General features: G+C 27.7%; 2 protein-coding genes across 3 annotated transcripts in view; one reads left to right on the forward strand and one right to left on the reverse strand.

The window, feature by feature from the left end:
• Positions 1 to 3,422: 3,422 nt before the first annotated feature.
• Positions 3,423 to 7,136, reverse strand: LOC123295259 (ribokinase-like). The gene is made up of 5 exons (XM_044876533.1): positions 7,015 to 7,136; positions 6,644 to 6,776; positions 4,480 to 4,895; positions 4,069 to 4,219; positions 3,423 to 4,001 (listed from the first exon to the last, which is right to left on the reverse strand). The coding sequence occupies exons 1-5, from the start codon at positions 7,062 to 7,064 to the stop codon at positions 3,828 to 3,830; spliced, it is 924 nt and encodes a 307-aa protein (XP_044732468.1). The 5' UTR covers positions 7,065 to 7,136; the 3' UTR covers positions 3,423 to 3,827.
• Positions 7,137 to 8,959: 1,823 nt separating this feature from the next.
• LOC123296549 (myosin heavy chain, non-muscle) overlaps positions 8,960 to 16,833 on the forward strand; it is a 78,077-nt gene continuing 70,203 nt past the window's right edge. For both annotated transcript variants that reach the window (XM_044878066.1, XM_044878065.1), the window contains exon 1: positions 8,960 to 9,619. In XM_044878066.1, coding sequence (XP_044734001.1) covers positions 9,263 to 9,619 — 357 coding nt within the window. In that variant the 5' untranslated portion in view covers positions 8,960 to 9,262. The remainder of the gene's footprint in view (positions 9,620 to 16,833) is intronic.

Here is a 16,833-nt window from a genome sequence, read left to right on the forward strand (position 1 = left end):
TGTGAGTGTTTGTCAAATAATCGAAAAAGTTTCATTTTATTAAGAATTTAGTTTTTATATTTCTTTTTCCTTAATTTGTTTCATCTTTGACTGTAGTACTATGAATTTCTTTTTAATTAAAAAAAAATGCGGTACTTTGAAATTGACAAAATTCTTAATAGAAGAAAAATGAGGTGTTTCTCGTTCAAAAATAATTTAATATGATGTAAATAATAATTGAAGCACATGTATTTTATTGATTAACTAGTTAATTAATATAATATGTTATATTAATAGATAGATTAATATAATTTTTATTATTGTTGTTTTAAAAAATTTTATTTTTTTATTAAATGTTCTTAGGGTTCCTCAATTGGTTTGACAAATGACAAAAGCGAAAAATTTTTCCTTCCTCAATTCACCAATAAAATTTACATAAAATATTTGTTTCTCTTATTAAAAAAAAGATAGCAGTAATATAGATTTGTACGAAATATATCATAAATTACAATTAAAATTTTAAATAAATTTATATATTATCGCATTATCAAAAAATAAAACAAATTGCAAGAAAATTTAGTGCTGTCATAAAATCCCGTGAGTTTAACAACTATTTATAAAATTTTCTCATGCGAATATCGAACTCAAATTACGTTACAAGCTTCCAATTAAACAATTATTTTTATTTTATTTGAACTAATTAATTCGGCGAATTAAGGGAGCAAAAATGTTCTCGCTTTTTAATATTTGTTTTTAGGTATTGAGGGCCCTTAAATGTATATTATAAAAGTTAAAGAAACTCAGAGTTAATGTTAAAATAATCGTAGTGCAGCTTATAAATTCTCTAAAGAATTTACACAAATTATATTTTAATGAATCCACCTACACAAATTCAAATAAATAAATTTGGTAATACTTAAACATAAAATTAAACAAATGTAAATTTTTAAATTAAGAAAATTGAGCCACACTGAAAACAGCATTCCGAATTTATACAATCTTCTTTTTGAGAATTAAAAAGGTAGACTTGTAAATTTGCCAAACAATATAATTTCTGTCGATGATAACAAAACCGTACCAATATCACGGCATAGTTTTTTATAGGGACAAATAAAAAATTTATCTTTATTTATGAAATATTTTCCATTTTATGTTTATTTTTATAGAACGTAATAAAAACATAAAATTATTTTATTTATCTGAATAGGTCTCCGACCAAGTGTAGTTTTAGTGATTCATTTCAGAAAGGCTGAAAATTCCATAGGTGTTTTAGACAGCAATGCGTCCTCAACGCATTTTCCTTGTTTAAAGCGGAGGGCTTTGGCAGCAATAGAGTACCAAAGATATACCGCCTATCTCAAGTTTGGACTGATTCCAGAAAATCTAGAGCCGTATTAAATCGACAAAAAAATATAGTCGATATGAGATTGTCCGCAGTGGTAATAGTTTAGCTATTACCACTTCCCGAACGCTAAATATGCCGGTTCTCACTCATCAGGAAACTTATTTCAGAATGGCAGAGTATAAAAATTTAATTAACTGGAAGAATCCGATTAAAAAAAAGTATATCACTATTCGTTTCAAAACCCAAAAGTACAATAAAATGTATTTTATTGTTTCCTACAATTAATTTTTAGTTAATACACACTAGTTAGTACAAGTTTCGAGTAACAATATCTTATATTTATACATAAGAGTAACCTTGAACCTTCCCCTATATCGAGAGAAAAAATAATTTTGCTACACAGCATTTTTCTGCCAAATTGATTTTTTTGTGGGAATATAATAGTACAAAATGGGATTAAAATAGTACATAATAAATGTGTTTTTAGGGTCCAACTACCTTAATAAGCGACAAGAAAACTTAACCTTTGTAATAATTTAAAGACAATACATAATATAGCTTTAAATACCATATTATCTGTTAATTGATAATAAATTGTATAGTTTCAACACAATAAACAAGGTTTACAATAATTCCTTTTATTTTTAAATGAGATTTTATTTAATAATGTGAAAAATATTGTATGAAATGTGTATTTTGTGCCAACTTGTTCAAGTCTGTGAGCTAGCTGTGTACTTTTCAAATTCTCCTATTGCGCTGTCTATCGAATAAATGAAGGTACAACGGACATTGAAAATCATATTATAAAATCATTACAGTTGCGTACTAAATTTCCGGAGTTACCGGCTAAATTTCGGATTGAACATGTAACGATTCAGAGCTCGAAATCTTTCTCTCAAAAGTTCTAGAACTAGTTCCGGGAAACGCATCGGTGAAACTATTTAGTTTTAACAAATTTAATGAAAGTATTATAGCTGTAGAGAGACATATAAAATGCCAAACTTACAAAAATAAGCAAATGAAAGAATCGGCTTTTTGATAAATAAAAGCCGAAATAAAAAGAAAAAAATAGGTTAGCGCAGTTGAGTAAGCGTTTATTAAGTTACATATATGCAAAACCCGCCATCCTTCATGAACAAAACTCAAAAATATATTTTAATTCCTTACCAAAGACTATATCGTATGTTTTATACACGATTATAATTTCTGGACTACTTCTATTTTCTACCTACGGTTCTTACTTTATCTCAACTCCCAACAACTAAATTTCATTCTGTTAATTTTAAGTTATGTTACAAAGCTTTCGTGGATAGTATAACAAAAAAGAATAAATCCTGATAACGTGAAAATCCTGATAATATTGCGTTTTTGGAAAAATTAGAAAGAATATACTTTTCCTAACGTATATTTATCAATTAATATATTGAAAATTTAAAAATTTTGGATCATTTATAGTCTTATCGATAAGAGCATGCAAATGATGACGATTCATTATCGTAATTAGTCGGCAAACTAGACACGGCCTATCACTGTCATTCATGAGCGCTCTTATCTAAATGATCTAAGGGCCAAAAAATTATTTTCAATTTTTTGGGCACTGAGATCACTTAGCTAACTACTACTACCCCGCTTCAAATAATACTTTGTGGAAGTTTACTTTAAAATTTTTGTAATAAAATGTATATTGTTATATTTGTTTAAAAAAAAAAAAAAAACTATAATATAATTATTCCAGAGAAATAATGTTTATGTAATGTATAAATATTTTATTTTTAACAAATGTTAAATAAAATTGTTAAGTTTGAATAAATAGTCAATTTTTTTTTGTCAACTCCTTGTTTGAAAACGTAACGACATAAAAATGATTTCAATCATCTCATATGCGAGTTATCAGAAGTTTTCTTATTCTTGTGTCAACATCATCTATATTATTAAAAATTATTTAAATTAATTTCGCTTTCGTGATTTAATAACGTATTTATTTTAAAATTGCGTAATACATTTCATTCATTTTCAATATATATTTTCCTAATAGGTTGTTGTAAAAAAAATTTTATACAAAATATTTATTTATTTATTTTTCTTATTATAAGATCAATAAAACTATTTACTTCGTAAAAAAGGAATACTTCGCAAACATTATTCTAAGCACCACCGACGAAGTTAACAAGAGAACAAAAGACTGTTTTTTTTAATACGATAAAAAGTCATTCTTTATAAAAATCTCTGCTTGCGGGTATTAAAATATTACTATACAAAAATCTTTGATCAGATTGCAGGGCGTGTAGGAGCTAAGCCGTTAATTTTCCATGAAACGTGGAGGCTCGGCAGCAAACTGAAATTCTCGATTGCAGTACCGAGATTTCATGCTCTATGGAAAATTAATGACATATCTCTCTAATTAAGTGATTCAGCTTTCGGCTGCGTAAAATAAAATTTCTTTACCGAATTGTTGTTTACCAAACACAGGTTTTAAATTAGATTTTATATTTGCTACGCAAATTTATTGTAAATATTTTCTTAAAATATTCGAATCTGGAAAAGCTTTATGGGTACCCATAAATTGTACTGAATAAGAAGCTAAAGCACATGCAATTTTAACATGATCTTCCAAATTTAAGTCGGGAAATTTAGCCATTAAAAATGCTAGAGAACCAATGAAACAATCGCCAGCGCCCTAGAAATAGACAACAATAAACATGTTTATTTAAAGAAAATAATTTAAATATATGATGTATACATACAGTAGTATCGACTGGAGTAACTTTATCACATGAAACATGGGTAATGTTTTGGTCACCTTTAAAACCAATGATTGCACCTTTATCTCCAAGAGTTAAAATTACTGTATTACAACCCATACTTAGAAGTTTTCTTAAAGCAATCTTAGCCTCACTATAAAATAAATAAAAATGTTGTTTAAATATAATGTAAATATCGACAGGTGTGGATCCAGCCCGAAAAAAGGATTGTGGTTACAGCCACTCAAAAATCGGCTACTAGTAAAGTACTAGTCGGAGTATAATAAATATAAAGTATTATATACTGGTGCGAGTCGATTCCTGGGTAAAATGCCTTATTTCCTCGATTATTAATTTACTTTTTTAGATCAAATTAAAACAAATTGCCTTACTTGGCTAAGAAAATAAACTTACTCTAGATTTTCACAGTTTAATCCAGTAACTGTAGCTGCTTCAGTTTCATTAACACAAAATATTGTAGCTAGCTTCAAAAAATCGACGTCAATATCTTGAATAGCTGGAGCACCGTTTAATATTGAGGTTCCTTTAAAATGTCTTAGAGCTTGTAGTGTGACATTTAATGGCGTTTCAAGTTGGCATACTAAAATTCCGGCATTAGCAAGTAATTCTTCCGCTTGATGTAAATCTTCTAATGATAATGCATCGTTTGCACCAGGTACAATAACTATTGAATTATCACCTACGGATTCATCAACCATTATTTGAGCTATTCCTGAAGAATAATTCGGTGTAAGTCGAGTATGTGTCACGTCTACAGAATACGATTTAAGAACTTCTATATATTCTTTGCCAAAATGGTCGTCGCCTACCTGTAATGTAAAATTTGTATAAATATAAATTATAAAATAAAAGTTTATAATAAATATTCCTTCAATGAACTCAAACGTCAAAACCTTAAATTTGCATGTTTTCAGTTTTAATTGGATAGTTTAAAAATATCTAAAGAAAAAATTATGAATATTGCAAACGAATCTATTCTTTTAGTAATACCGGTTAATACTACCAAGTTTATCATAGTATAAAGTAAACAATGATAACTTTTAGTAAACATTTGATAATACAACTCATCTATTAAGTAATATTAAAATTAATTTTTTTAAATCACAGATTCATATCTTTTCGCATAATTTATTTTTCTCATTTATTAGAGAGAAAAGAAATACAATAGAGTCCCGTATTTTTTTGATCACTCCGTACACGCGTAAGAGTACATTCAATAAAAAATGATTAATTATTTTTTTATCACTGGCGTCCCAGTCTGACTTACGCACGAGTGCGTTTTAGATTTACCTTAAAGTAATCTATGAAAGTAAATTTTTTAGCGACTTGGCTACGGAATATCTTTATTATGTACGCCATAAGAAATTTTAATTAGCATGTACTGTACATACAAACCTTTCGGAATACACAAAACTCCAGTAATCCCAAAAATTCCAGTAATCTGACATACCCTGTTTATAATATTATTGAATTTGTGAGACTCTACTGGGCTTGTTATGCTTAAAAATTATTTTTAGAGAAGAAAATTGTGAATGCCAGTACTCAGTATTCAATTTGAAATATACTAAGTCGACCCGTGCGTATAATTCCGCAGTGCGGTACTCGTGACTAACTTGTATATATGCCGAATTTGAAAATTTAAATCTCAAATTTAAGAGAAGCGGTACATTTTTAGACCGTGAGTCTATTTTGGAATTTAATAAAGGAGTAAGGAACATATCGCCATGTGACAGAAAAACAGGCTACAGAGAAATAAATTATTAGATGTTTTTAGTAATACAATGCAATTTTTATGATAATTAGCTAGCTTTAAATTACTTGTGATATGATAGCAAAATTCCAACAGTTGATAATATTAAAATAATGATTAAGTATCAAAAGATTTAATTCTAATGAAATGCCCCTGAAAAACACACTTTAAATAAAATACCAATGCTCTAATATTGGTTATTTAGTTATTAGAAGTCTCAAAAATGATAATGAATTTAAAATTAGTCTTTGAGTTCTAGAATAATTTTTCTAAAATTACTTTATTTTTGTAATTTCTCAATAGATTAAATGCGTTTCGTTCGGTGCATTACTATGAACAATCCGATTCAATTATAATGCTGATCTATACCTAAGTACTTTCACTTTTTGTGAATCCGTTTTAAATACTTTTTACCAAATATTTTTGTGGATTTTCTTTTCTAAAAAACTCTACAGACAAATTTTATTACATTTATCAACAAGTTTCACCCTTTTTAATGTAATGCAGATCAATTTAGGCATTTACTGTTATTAAAATGATAAATTAAGTAAGTTTTCAAGGTCGAGCTTAAATAAAAATATTTAAATATTTAAGATAGCGTAATTAATTTTTGTGTTTTATGTGTTCCAATTATCAACTTTTAACTATTTTGTTGATATGTTAATTGTAAAATAGTTAAATCATAGACAAAGAAAAGTTATTATAAATATATCTCCTTCTTACTCTGTTTGTTTAATTTATAATGATTATGTATGGAATTTTTAGTTTAATTAATTAATTATAGAATAAAAGATCAATAATTCTTACCCTAGCAATGAGCGCAACATTTCCACCTAATTTAGCTGCAGACATACATTGATTAGCCCCTTTTCCACCTTGATTTGTTACGAAAGATGTACCTTTTAGCGTTTCACCTTTTTTAGGTAATCGCGGAGAATAACTAAGTAATTAAAAAAATATTAAGTTTAATTAATTAAATTAAATCCTGTTGTGTAGAAATTTTTGTTAACGGATTTACATCTTTTAATCGCATAACTTAAAGGGGTTCACCACTAATCGTATATAATAAAAAAATGAATAAATTACGACTAAGAATGTCTTCTGGTTAAAGTTTAATAAATATATTATAAAATACTATCTGTAATCTTTTAAAATTATGAAAAATTAACCGTACAAACCTTACAAAATCGATCATACAAGATCCGAGTACAACAATTTGACTAGACATTGTCGGATTCCAATAATAGAATCTTTATTTAATGTTTTTGTTTCGAATTCAGAACTTTAACTGAACTTTGATAAAAATTTAATTACATTTTTATAAATTTTTTTAACTGCTACCTAAAAATTTGATTGGACAGTCTTATCATGTTAACTTTTAAGTTCAATATTGATAAAATCTGGAAAAAAGTGCATAATGAAAGCTTTACACAAGTAATTCTTGTATACGTGTAAATCTAAGAAAATTATTAAATTGTCAATCATTTGCGAAAAAGTTTTCTGAAATTTTCAAAAATGACATTTAATAAAATAAAAGAATGTTCACTATCTAAAGGGTATTGGTAAAAACCAGGAATGGCACACATTTGTCATTTTCCATCTAAAATGGTACTATCATTATCTCTATTTCAAAATATAATTATTAATTTATATTTTACAAGTAGTATTTCAGTAAAATTAGGAATCAGTTTCTTCAAAATAAATGTGAAACTTTTTCTTTAAATCTCACTCTTAAGAAAAAGCTACTGTCTAATGCATTTGACTATCTTTGTTTTTTATGCTAAACCCTTATCTATTTCTATGGCAATGAATAAACTCGACAAATCAAGGATCTAAACCAAAAAATTGTTTGTAATTTTATTTGTCAACCGATTTTAAAAACAAATTTAAATTCGCAGTATATAAAATAAATTATCAATTACTTAATTTAAATGAAACGAATAAAAAACTTAACTAAAAATAAAACAATAACAAGTAAAAAAATGATTAAATAAAAACAAGCAACAATCGTAAATTCCTTTAATAATTTCAACAATGTCAGAAGAAATATCACCCTCCTCAATATCCTGTCAAAGAAGTCATCGAAAAGTTACAGAATTATTAAGTAAATTTGAACTATCGGTATCGAAAAGTACACGGTTTGATTATTTTACAAGAAGAAGAATTGCACTTGGGTTAAAAATTGGAACAAGGCTACAAAATGATGAATGGTATTAACTTCATTTTTACATTCAATAAAATTTTTTATATAAACTGAATTTAATATAATCAATGCGAAATTTTACATAAGTTACATAAAATCATGAAATTCAATAAAAAATTAAACATCTGGTTTCAAAATTAAAAAAATCTAGTTTTATTCCATAAATGGAATTGTATTATGAAAAATGACTCATTAAGGGAAAGTGAAAATAAAATAATAATAATTTTTGTTATTAAAATTGGGGTCATGTTTTTTAATCAATGAATCACAATGTAAGAGAGTTGGAATTATTTAAGTCCTTTTAAAGACACAAAGAGGATAAATTATTCTACATTTTGTTTTTTGTTATACTTAATATTGATGAATTCTTATTTTGGTCAATATGTGTCACCAGTGTTACTGATATAAATGTATACTTAACTAACACTAGTTTAATCCTATTCTAACATAAAATTTATATGTTTTATTTAGATTATTTTGATCATGTTTTTAATTTTTTTTTAATTTTTATCAATGCTGTAATTTATTTTTAAATTTTAAAACGAAATCATCGGTAAGGACTAAAGACTTTCACTCTTTATGAGCAAAAAAAGTGGCGCCAAAATATAATGATATTTAAAATAAAATGACTGTTGGTTTGTTCATAAATTGTTATAAAATTTTTTATCTGTACTAATCATAAAATGAATTCAATTGGCAGTAGAGTTCTAATCATTATAAAATTATTATATTTATTTAACAAACTGATGTAGAGAATTTGAATTTAAAACCTAACCGCCAGTATAAGAACGTTATAAGGTATCTCTGTTGTGTGTTTGGTATAAGCAATAGTACTATTTCTCTTAATATATGTTGTGTACAAAGAAGTGAACCAATGAGGTAATGAATTTGACGATAACTCAGTTGGTCGGGTGCGGCCATCAACGGTTGTAACGCAACCTATCTATAGAGACAGAATACCTGTCAGAGTAGAAAGAATAGTCCACCGGGCTACCAAAGCCGGGCCAACGCGATTTTTTTCATGTTTTTTTTGTAAATTTCTATATGCTTTTATTAAATAAAAAAGTGCCTAATGTGATTTAAGTGTATTTTAACAAAGTGTAGAATAAATAAAACAATATAGTTACTAAAAAAATTTTTTACATTTACTGTGTGTTCAGTTTAAGAACGTGCTTTTTTTAAAGAATTCCAACTTCTCAATTCACCCAATAGCACACACTACTATGGCGACAACGGATGAGTTGAAAGATCGTAATGATCCTGAATTAAAATATTTATCGGTTGATAGGAATAATTTTAATGATCCAGCAACCCAAGCTGAATGGACACAAAAACGTTTGGTATGGGTACCACATGAGACACAGGGTTTCGTGGCGGCTGGTATCAAAGGTGAACGCGGGGATGAGGTCGAAGTGGAAATAGCTGAGACCGGTAAACGGGTATTTGTTGCGAAAGATGATATACAAAAAATGAATCCACCAAAATTTGACAAAGTTGAGGATATGGCCGAATTAACATGCTTAAATGAAGCATCAGTACTTCATAACCTTAAGGATCGTTATTATTCTGGTCTTATATACGTAAGTACCTACCTACCTAACGTTTTTTTTTTTATGTAAATAATTTTATTAGCGATTTCCAATTTTTTTAAAACAAAATACAAATGAATTTTTTAAATGTGATTTCACTACCTTGATGTCATACAGACACTGATCCTTAATTTTTTTAAGGTCAAAGAACCTGTGTACTGGTGTTGTAAGTTAACAAAGATTTTTAGATGTTGCGTGAGTTCAGTGAAAAGTTCTTTATAACAAAATTTTTTCTTTTATTTGTTTTTTTTTTTCTTAAGTCATTTTATATTCCAAACATTTTTTTAAAAGTGGAAACATTTCACTTGCGGAAAATTATAAGACTAAGGTATTGGAAGTTGGAAAGCCTGTGGTAATAATTATCCTAATAAATAAAAACATTTATAAGAAATGTTTCATTTTTCTATAACCTTTTAATATTTTTGAAGATGATTTTTGGGAAAAACCTGTTAATAATATGAGATAATTTATAAAAAAGACATTCAAGATTCCCAAAAATTAGATTTTTGACTTAAAAATTTATGTTTAAGTTTTCCCACAATTAAGATCGAAGATTCTTGCGAATCGAGAATATTTAAATGTTCAGAGTTAAATAAATATTGAAGTTAGTTTGAAGTTGTTTTACTAAATTAAAAGTTAATGATTACTGACATAATGGATCGAAATACCGGTTGTTTTTATTATTACGTGGGTCATATCACGCATGTAATTATTACGCACATGTTTTTACTTTTTATACCCTCTGTATATATGAAATATTAATTTCAGCCCCGCTTAGAAATATTGATGATGAAAATTTTGGTATAGGTGTTCATAAAATCACTTAGGATAACTCAAAAACGAAAAGAGATATCAATCTGAAATTTTTACAGCAGGACGTAAAAAGAAAGTTTGTGTTCGTGAGAAATGAGTTATATAGGTCAATTAGATCTTGGATCCGTAGGACCCAATTTGCAAACCGTAAGGGATACAACAAAAGTTAGACAATGTTTAAAATTTTCCTTAAAACTACTTTTGTTTGAAACATTTTTTTTTTTTGTAAATGTCATTGTTTTTCCGTGAGGTCGCAAATTAGGGCAAAATTTTGCTGTCCATTTTCTTCCAAACTATAAATGATGATGAGAGATGAAAATTTGTAGGTGGCTTTTGGAAAAACGGGAAATTTTTTTTTTAAACTATAATAAATGGCGGCCGAAAGATTGTCATAAATGGGTTAGTTTTTATAATTTTTCTAGTTTATAAAAAATTATGTAAACATTTATGATTAATACTGTCTATGCAAGGTATTTAAACAATTAACTCTGTCAATTGTTTATTTTCACATGTTATATTCCTGCTTTTCATTTGTTTTCGACCTTTTTGACGAAATAAAGGCTATTAAATCTGTTAAGTTTGTAAGTTTTAATCAAATTTTATTTTGAAAAATGAAGATTTTGACACTTGTCGATTTTCAAACGTTGATTGCTAAAAATCTATTTACTATCGTAGGTCGTGGCCATGTGAACGTATACTCTCATTTAGGTCTCATAAGGAGAGCCTATGGAAATTGTCTAAATTCGACTGGAACTTTTTTAAACTGAGACCACTGTTTCTTAGAACTGATATAACACGCTTCAAAGGCGCTGAAAAACAATTAATTCTCAAAGTGGGCTGAGAAAGTGATTCATAGGTTTCACTTGGATGAGAAAATTTCGAGCTCAAATTGTTATTGTAATTTAAAATCGGTAATCCTGCCTATACGTAATCTCCACCTGTCGGTAATTTCTGTTTTTGTAGATTATGTAGTCAATGTGATTTGGTTTATTATTTGTATATGTAAAATTATTAAAATTTGTACATGTATACATACAATGTATAAGTATTATGTACAGTTACACTTTTGTTATCACAAATAGTGTACGTATTTAAATATCGTCTCCCATGAACTTTTCCCCTTTCAAGTTTACCATGCAATTTTATTGGCTCTCTTGAAAGTGAAATTAAGTAAGACGTAACCTTGAAAACAATCGCTCGAATTTTCAGTCGTTTTAAATTAATAAAATAGTACGGCTGGCCGTGGATATGCTAGTAGGTTGAACTTGATTTGATAATTTTTATCTCAAAAGAGTTCAACGACTTGAAATACATTGTAAATTGATTATACTTACTATACATTTTAAAAATTATGCTTCGCTAATTAAATAAAACAATAAAAAAATATAGTTTTAAATTCAGTTCCACCTTAAATAAATCAATATTAAAATTACTGATATCCGCTTTTGGTTGACATTCATATTCTTTTGTCTTTAGATTTTACGTCTATTTTAAATAGGATCTTTAAATCAATTATTCATAACGAATAGATGAAGAGGGGAGGGGAGTATGACCACATGTTTGAGTTATATCATAACAATAAAAAAACGTTTACATTTTTTTGATTTACATTTAAGAAGATATGCAAGGATTGAATAATACTAGGGATTTCAATAAAACTTTATAAATACATTTTTTGATTAACAAAGATTAAAAAAATCACAAAAATTTCCTAAGTTACCGGGCTTTTTATTATTATTTTAAAGTTGCCTGAAAAAATGATGAATCATATAGATTGTCTTCATCGATATAGATAATTCATCGAAGATCCATCATTTGATGAACAGAGACGACTATAGTTAGAGTGTTGATGATTGAAGAGCAATATCTATATTATCAAATAAAATAAATATATAAATATAAATATATATTATAATAAAATTTTAAGGGCTTAATGCTACTGAAGAGGATTACCAAAGCCAATGAAACCGGCCTAGCTAATAAATAATAATTTTTATTAATTTATCTACATATTTTTCTTGTGGATCCTAAAGGAGATTGATTGAGTTAATTGTTGAAATACCATGTATAGACAGTGTTGATTACTCTGTCACATTACACATACATACATGTCACCACACATTTACCTGATATACCCATATAATACTACAATTTGCGCATAATATGCGCTCTCATGGGTAAGCAGTGATGTTTATTTTTTTATAAGGAACATTTTTTACATTTAAACTTTTGTTCTATCTCTAACGGTTTACAAGACCCAATTGAACTATGTTGCTCATTTACGAACTCGCCCTCACTTTTTACGTCTTCAGCAAGCTATAAAAATTTCAGCTTGATATCTCTTTTCGTTTTTGAGTAATCGTGATGACAGACGGACAGACAGACAGACAGACAACAGGGAATAGACTAATTAGGAATGGACTAATGAACACCTATACCAAAATTTTGTTCATAGCATCAATATTTTTAAGCGTTACAAACTTGGGACTAAACTTAATATACCTTGTATATATTTCATATACATGGTATCAAAATTGAATACCCTGTTTATACAGGGTATAATAAGATTCTAATTACCAACTTCATGCACAAATTTAGATAATTACTATTCAAATAAGAAGAACATGTTGATTTAAAAAGTGAGAGTATATTTATATATATTTTTTTTTTGTAAATTTATTTTTAATATCTATTTACGTTTGAGTGTATTTATTGTATTCAAAGCCAAGTTCAAGTGTTATGCTGCAGAATTCCTGACAACACTTTAATGAATTTTTTCTATTTATAAATTTTAGTTTTAACCTATTTTCATTGTGTAGGTAAGGTATACGTGTGACAGTGTACGTTTGTTTCACAAGTGTGAATAATCACACAACACAATGTAGTCTATTTTTAAAACTATGCATTTATAAAAACATTTATTTGAGAATACTTATATTGTTTTTTTTATGTGATGTTAGATATATATATCTTAATTTATCGATGTACTTATCGAATTACTGGGGTAGATAATAACATAATAATGTGATTATTGAATTGTTTATGATGTGAGGGGGAATAATTTATTATCTGTTGGTTTTTAGATTTATTATTCATTCTAGTATACAGTGTCATTCAATCCTTTTGAAGTTAAGATCTAATAGACTGGTCATCATTTTCGTCTGTTGATAAAATCTTTCCAAAAACATTTCAAGCAAAATGCTAAACACAGTTGGCGCCAGGAAAATTTAGCAATATAACTTAATAAAGTTTTCTAACATAGCAAAACATAGTGGCCCATATGAGATAGATAGACAAACCTTCTTGTGATACTGCAAATATTATCTCTATTTAATTTATAATATCTGGATGACCGAGCTTCGCTCGGTTATTCGCCAATAGATGTCAGCAAGAGTCATATTTTTCACTTTAGACTACTCAAACGCCTCCTTTTTGTTATGTTATAATTTGCATTGTATTTCATTAACTACGTTATACACCAATAGATGTCTGATGAATTTTTCATGAATAGACGGATAAAACGACATTTCTGATAAATGAAACCTAGCTAGATCGACTTATCGCCCCAAAAAACCCCTACATACTCATTTTCATGAAAATCGTTGGAGCCATTTCCAAGATCGTTGATATATATATATATATATATATATATATATATATATATATATATATATATATATATATATATATATATACAAGAATTGCTCGTTTAAATATATAAGATTGCGGACAATAAAATTGCAACACTTGTTTTCAAGTTTTTGGATTAAAATGCAGTGTGCTTACTGATGGAGTTAAGACAAGTACAAAGTTTTCGAAAAAGCTATTACGCACTGGTTTTTGAATCAATTTTTTTAAAACAACAACGCCAAGAAATTATCGCCAACAAGCTGACCAGATCATTGGATCATTCGGTAGGTAGATCCGGAGAAATCCACCATTGAGCATGAATAATTTTCGGATGGATAATTTTTGAAGGAACCCGTTTAAGAAATGCTTTTGAACATAAGAGTGTAGGTTTCCGGTAGGTTACTCGGTAGGGTATTGTTTTAACTAATTTTTTAATGTTTAAACTAAACAAATAAATAATATTGACCAAATCGCTTTGGAAAACAAATTCAAATGTCTTAGAACATTTTTTGTTAATTTTAACCACAATTATATGATAAAATCTTTATTTCGAGTCAATTGGAGAAAATCCCATCTTTCTAGCATCTATTGAAGAGAAAATCGTTTGTTTTGGGTGGTTTTTCGTGCGCTCTCTTAACAATTAACAATCAAGCACTTAAAATGCAATCAGACCAAAATTTTTGCGGGATGTTGTTGAGTAAGCTTTACACCACAAATAATAATTTTATACATCTTAAAAATCTGTTTTTAATACACTTTTTGAGGGACGAAAATCGTAAATCGCGTGTTTTCAAATTTTACGCACTTTTTTTTCGAAAACTGGAGGGCTTAGGGCTACCCACCGGCAGCTAGCACTGTTACGTTCAGGAACATTTTTATACGGGATTCTGGGAAAATTTTCCATTTGAAAATTATTTACGCCCAATGACGGATTTTATCGAATCTTAAGTCTATGAAGCTGAAAAGATAATACCTAAATTTTTAGATTTTGAATAATTTCCAAGTACATACATTATAAATAATAATAATTATTTAATTAATAATAATAATGCAAGGTTGCATTATTGGAATTCATAATATGAGAAGCGACTTTTGTAAATTAAGTTATTCAATTCCATATATCGACTTTGTTATCTAATCTAAAAAGATATACATACCTATTTTAGAATTTCGTAGAAATTTAATAATAACTATTGATATAATGCCACTCATATTCAGTAAATATGTTCTAATTTCCTAACCGAAAACTTTGATATTTCAAATATATATTGTTATTTTGGAGAAATTTTATTATTGTGGTAAAAAATAATTTTTGGAGAAACTTTATTAATTTTGATCCAAAAAGTATAAAAATCAGGTGAATTTAATGATTGGATGCAGAGTTTCTGATATATGGCAATTTTTGGATCGATTTTAGTCCGTATCTCAAAAGCTATTCGACTAGTCAACAAATGCACCCGATTTTTGCACTTTTTGGGTCAAAATTACCTTATATATTGAGTTTTATGGAAATTGGAAATAGCAAAAAATTTTCGATTTTTTGCAATTTTTTTAAGGGGTTCCCCTTTAAAAAAATCGAGAAAATCGGAAAAAATTTTTTGTTATAGAATTTGATGAAAATCGGATGGGGTAATTTTGGTCCGAAAAGTATAAAAATCAGGTTAATTTAATGATTGGCTGCGGAGTTTCTGAGATATCGCAATATTTGGATCGATTTTAGTTCGTATCTCAAAAACTATTAGACCAGTCAACAAATACACCCGATTTTTGCACTTTTGGGGTCAAAATTACCTTATATACTGAGTTTTATCGAAATTGGAGATAGCAAAAATTTTTCGATTTTTTGCAATTTTTTTAAGGGGTACCCCTTTGAAAAAATCGAGAAAATCGGAAAAAAAATTTTGCTTTGGAATTGATGAAACTCAGTTTATGGGGTAACTTTGTTCCAAGGCATAAAAAACAAGTTAATTTAATGATTGGACCCATAGAAAGTTACAATTTCAGTGTCATGGGCGAAAATTTTCAAATAACTTATAGTTACCTACCGAAAAATTAAAATCCATAAAATTGTGAACAAAAGAAAGGATGAAGTGAGGGCTATAACAGGATAGTCTTTGTTTTAAAAAGGAGAAATTGCCCAGCAAAGCAGGCGAGTATCTGCAAGTTACTTAAAAACAGACCTTGAGAAGTGTCGGAGTTATCAGATTAAGTTAAACTGGCAGACTGAATGTTAAATTTTGTCATAAATGTGTGTAAAGGACTTTTCGAATTACTAAACCAACTGATAACAATTTAATCACCTGATATTGTTAATCCGAGTATGCTTGAATGTTAATATATTTTTTAAATTAAATAATGGTACCTAGAATTTTAAAATTCTTAGAAATTAGAAATGAATATAATTCGTCAGCCAAATATGGAATTTAATACTTTAAAAAAATATCATAATAGTTCAAATAAAAATCTGAATTATTAAGAAATAGATAAGTATAAAATAATTTAATTAAATATGTTATAACAATTGAAAAACGTCATTAAAAAAAACCCATTCTTGCTTGGATCTAAATTCACAAAAATTCGGGGTTTATTTTTCGACGAAATAAAAATTACAATATAAAATTGTTAAAATTTCACTGCTGACCATAATTATTTAATTTGCTAAAATTCAGAAAAATTCCAAATTTAATTTTCCCTCTATTTCGAAATATATATTTGAAGAAATGACGTTGGCAAAATCAGTTTTTGTTATTTTAATGTCGTCA

Source organism: Chrysoperla carnea, chromosome 3 (assembly GCF_905475395.1).
Source record: "Chrysoperla carnea chromosome 3, inChrCarn1.1, whole genome shotgun sequence".
Lineage (NCBI taxonomy): Eukaryota > Metazoa > Arthropoda > Insecta > Neuroptera > Chrysopidae > Chrysoperla > Chrysoperla carnea.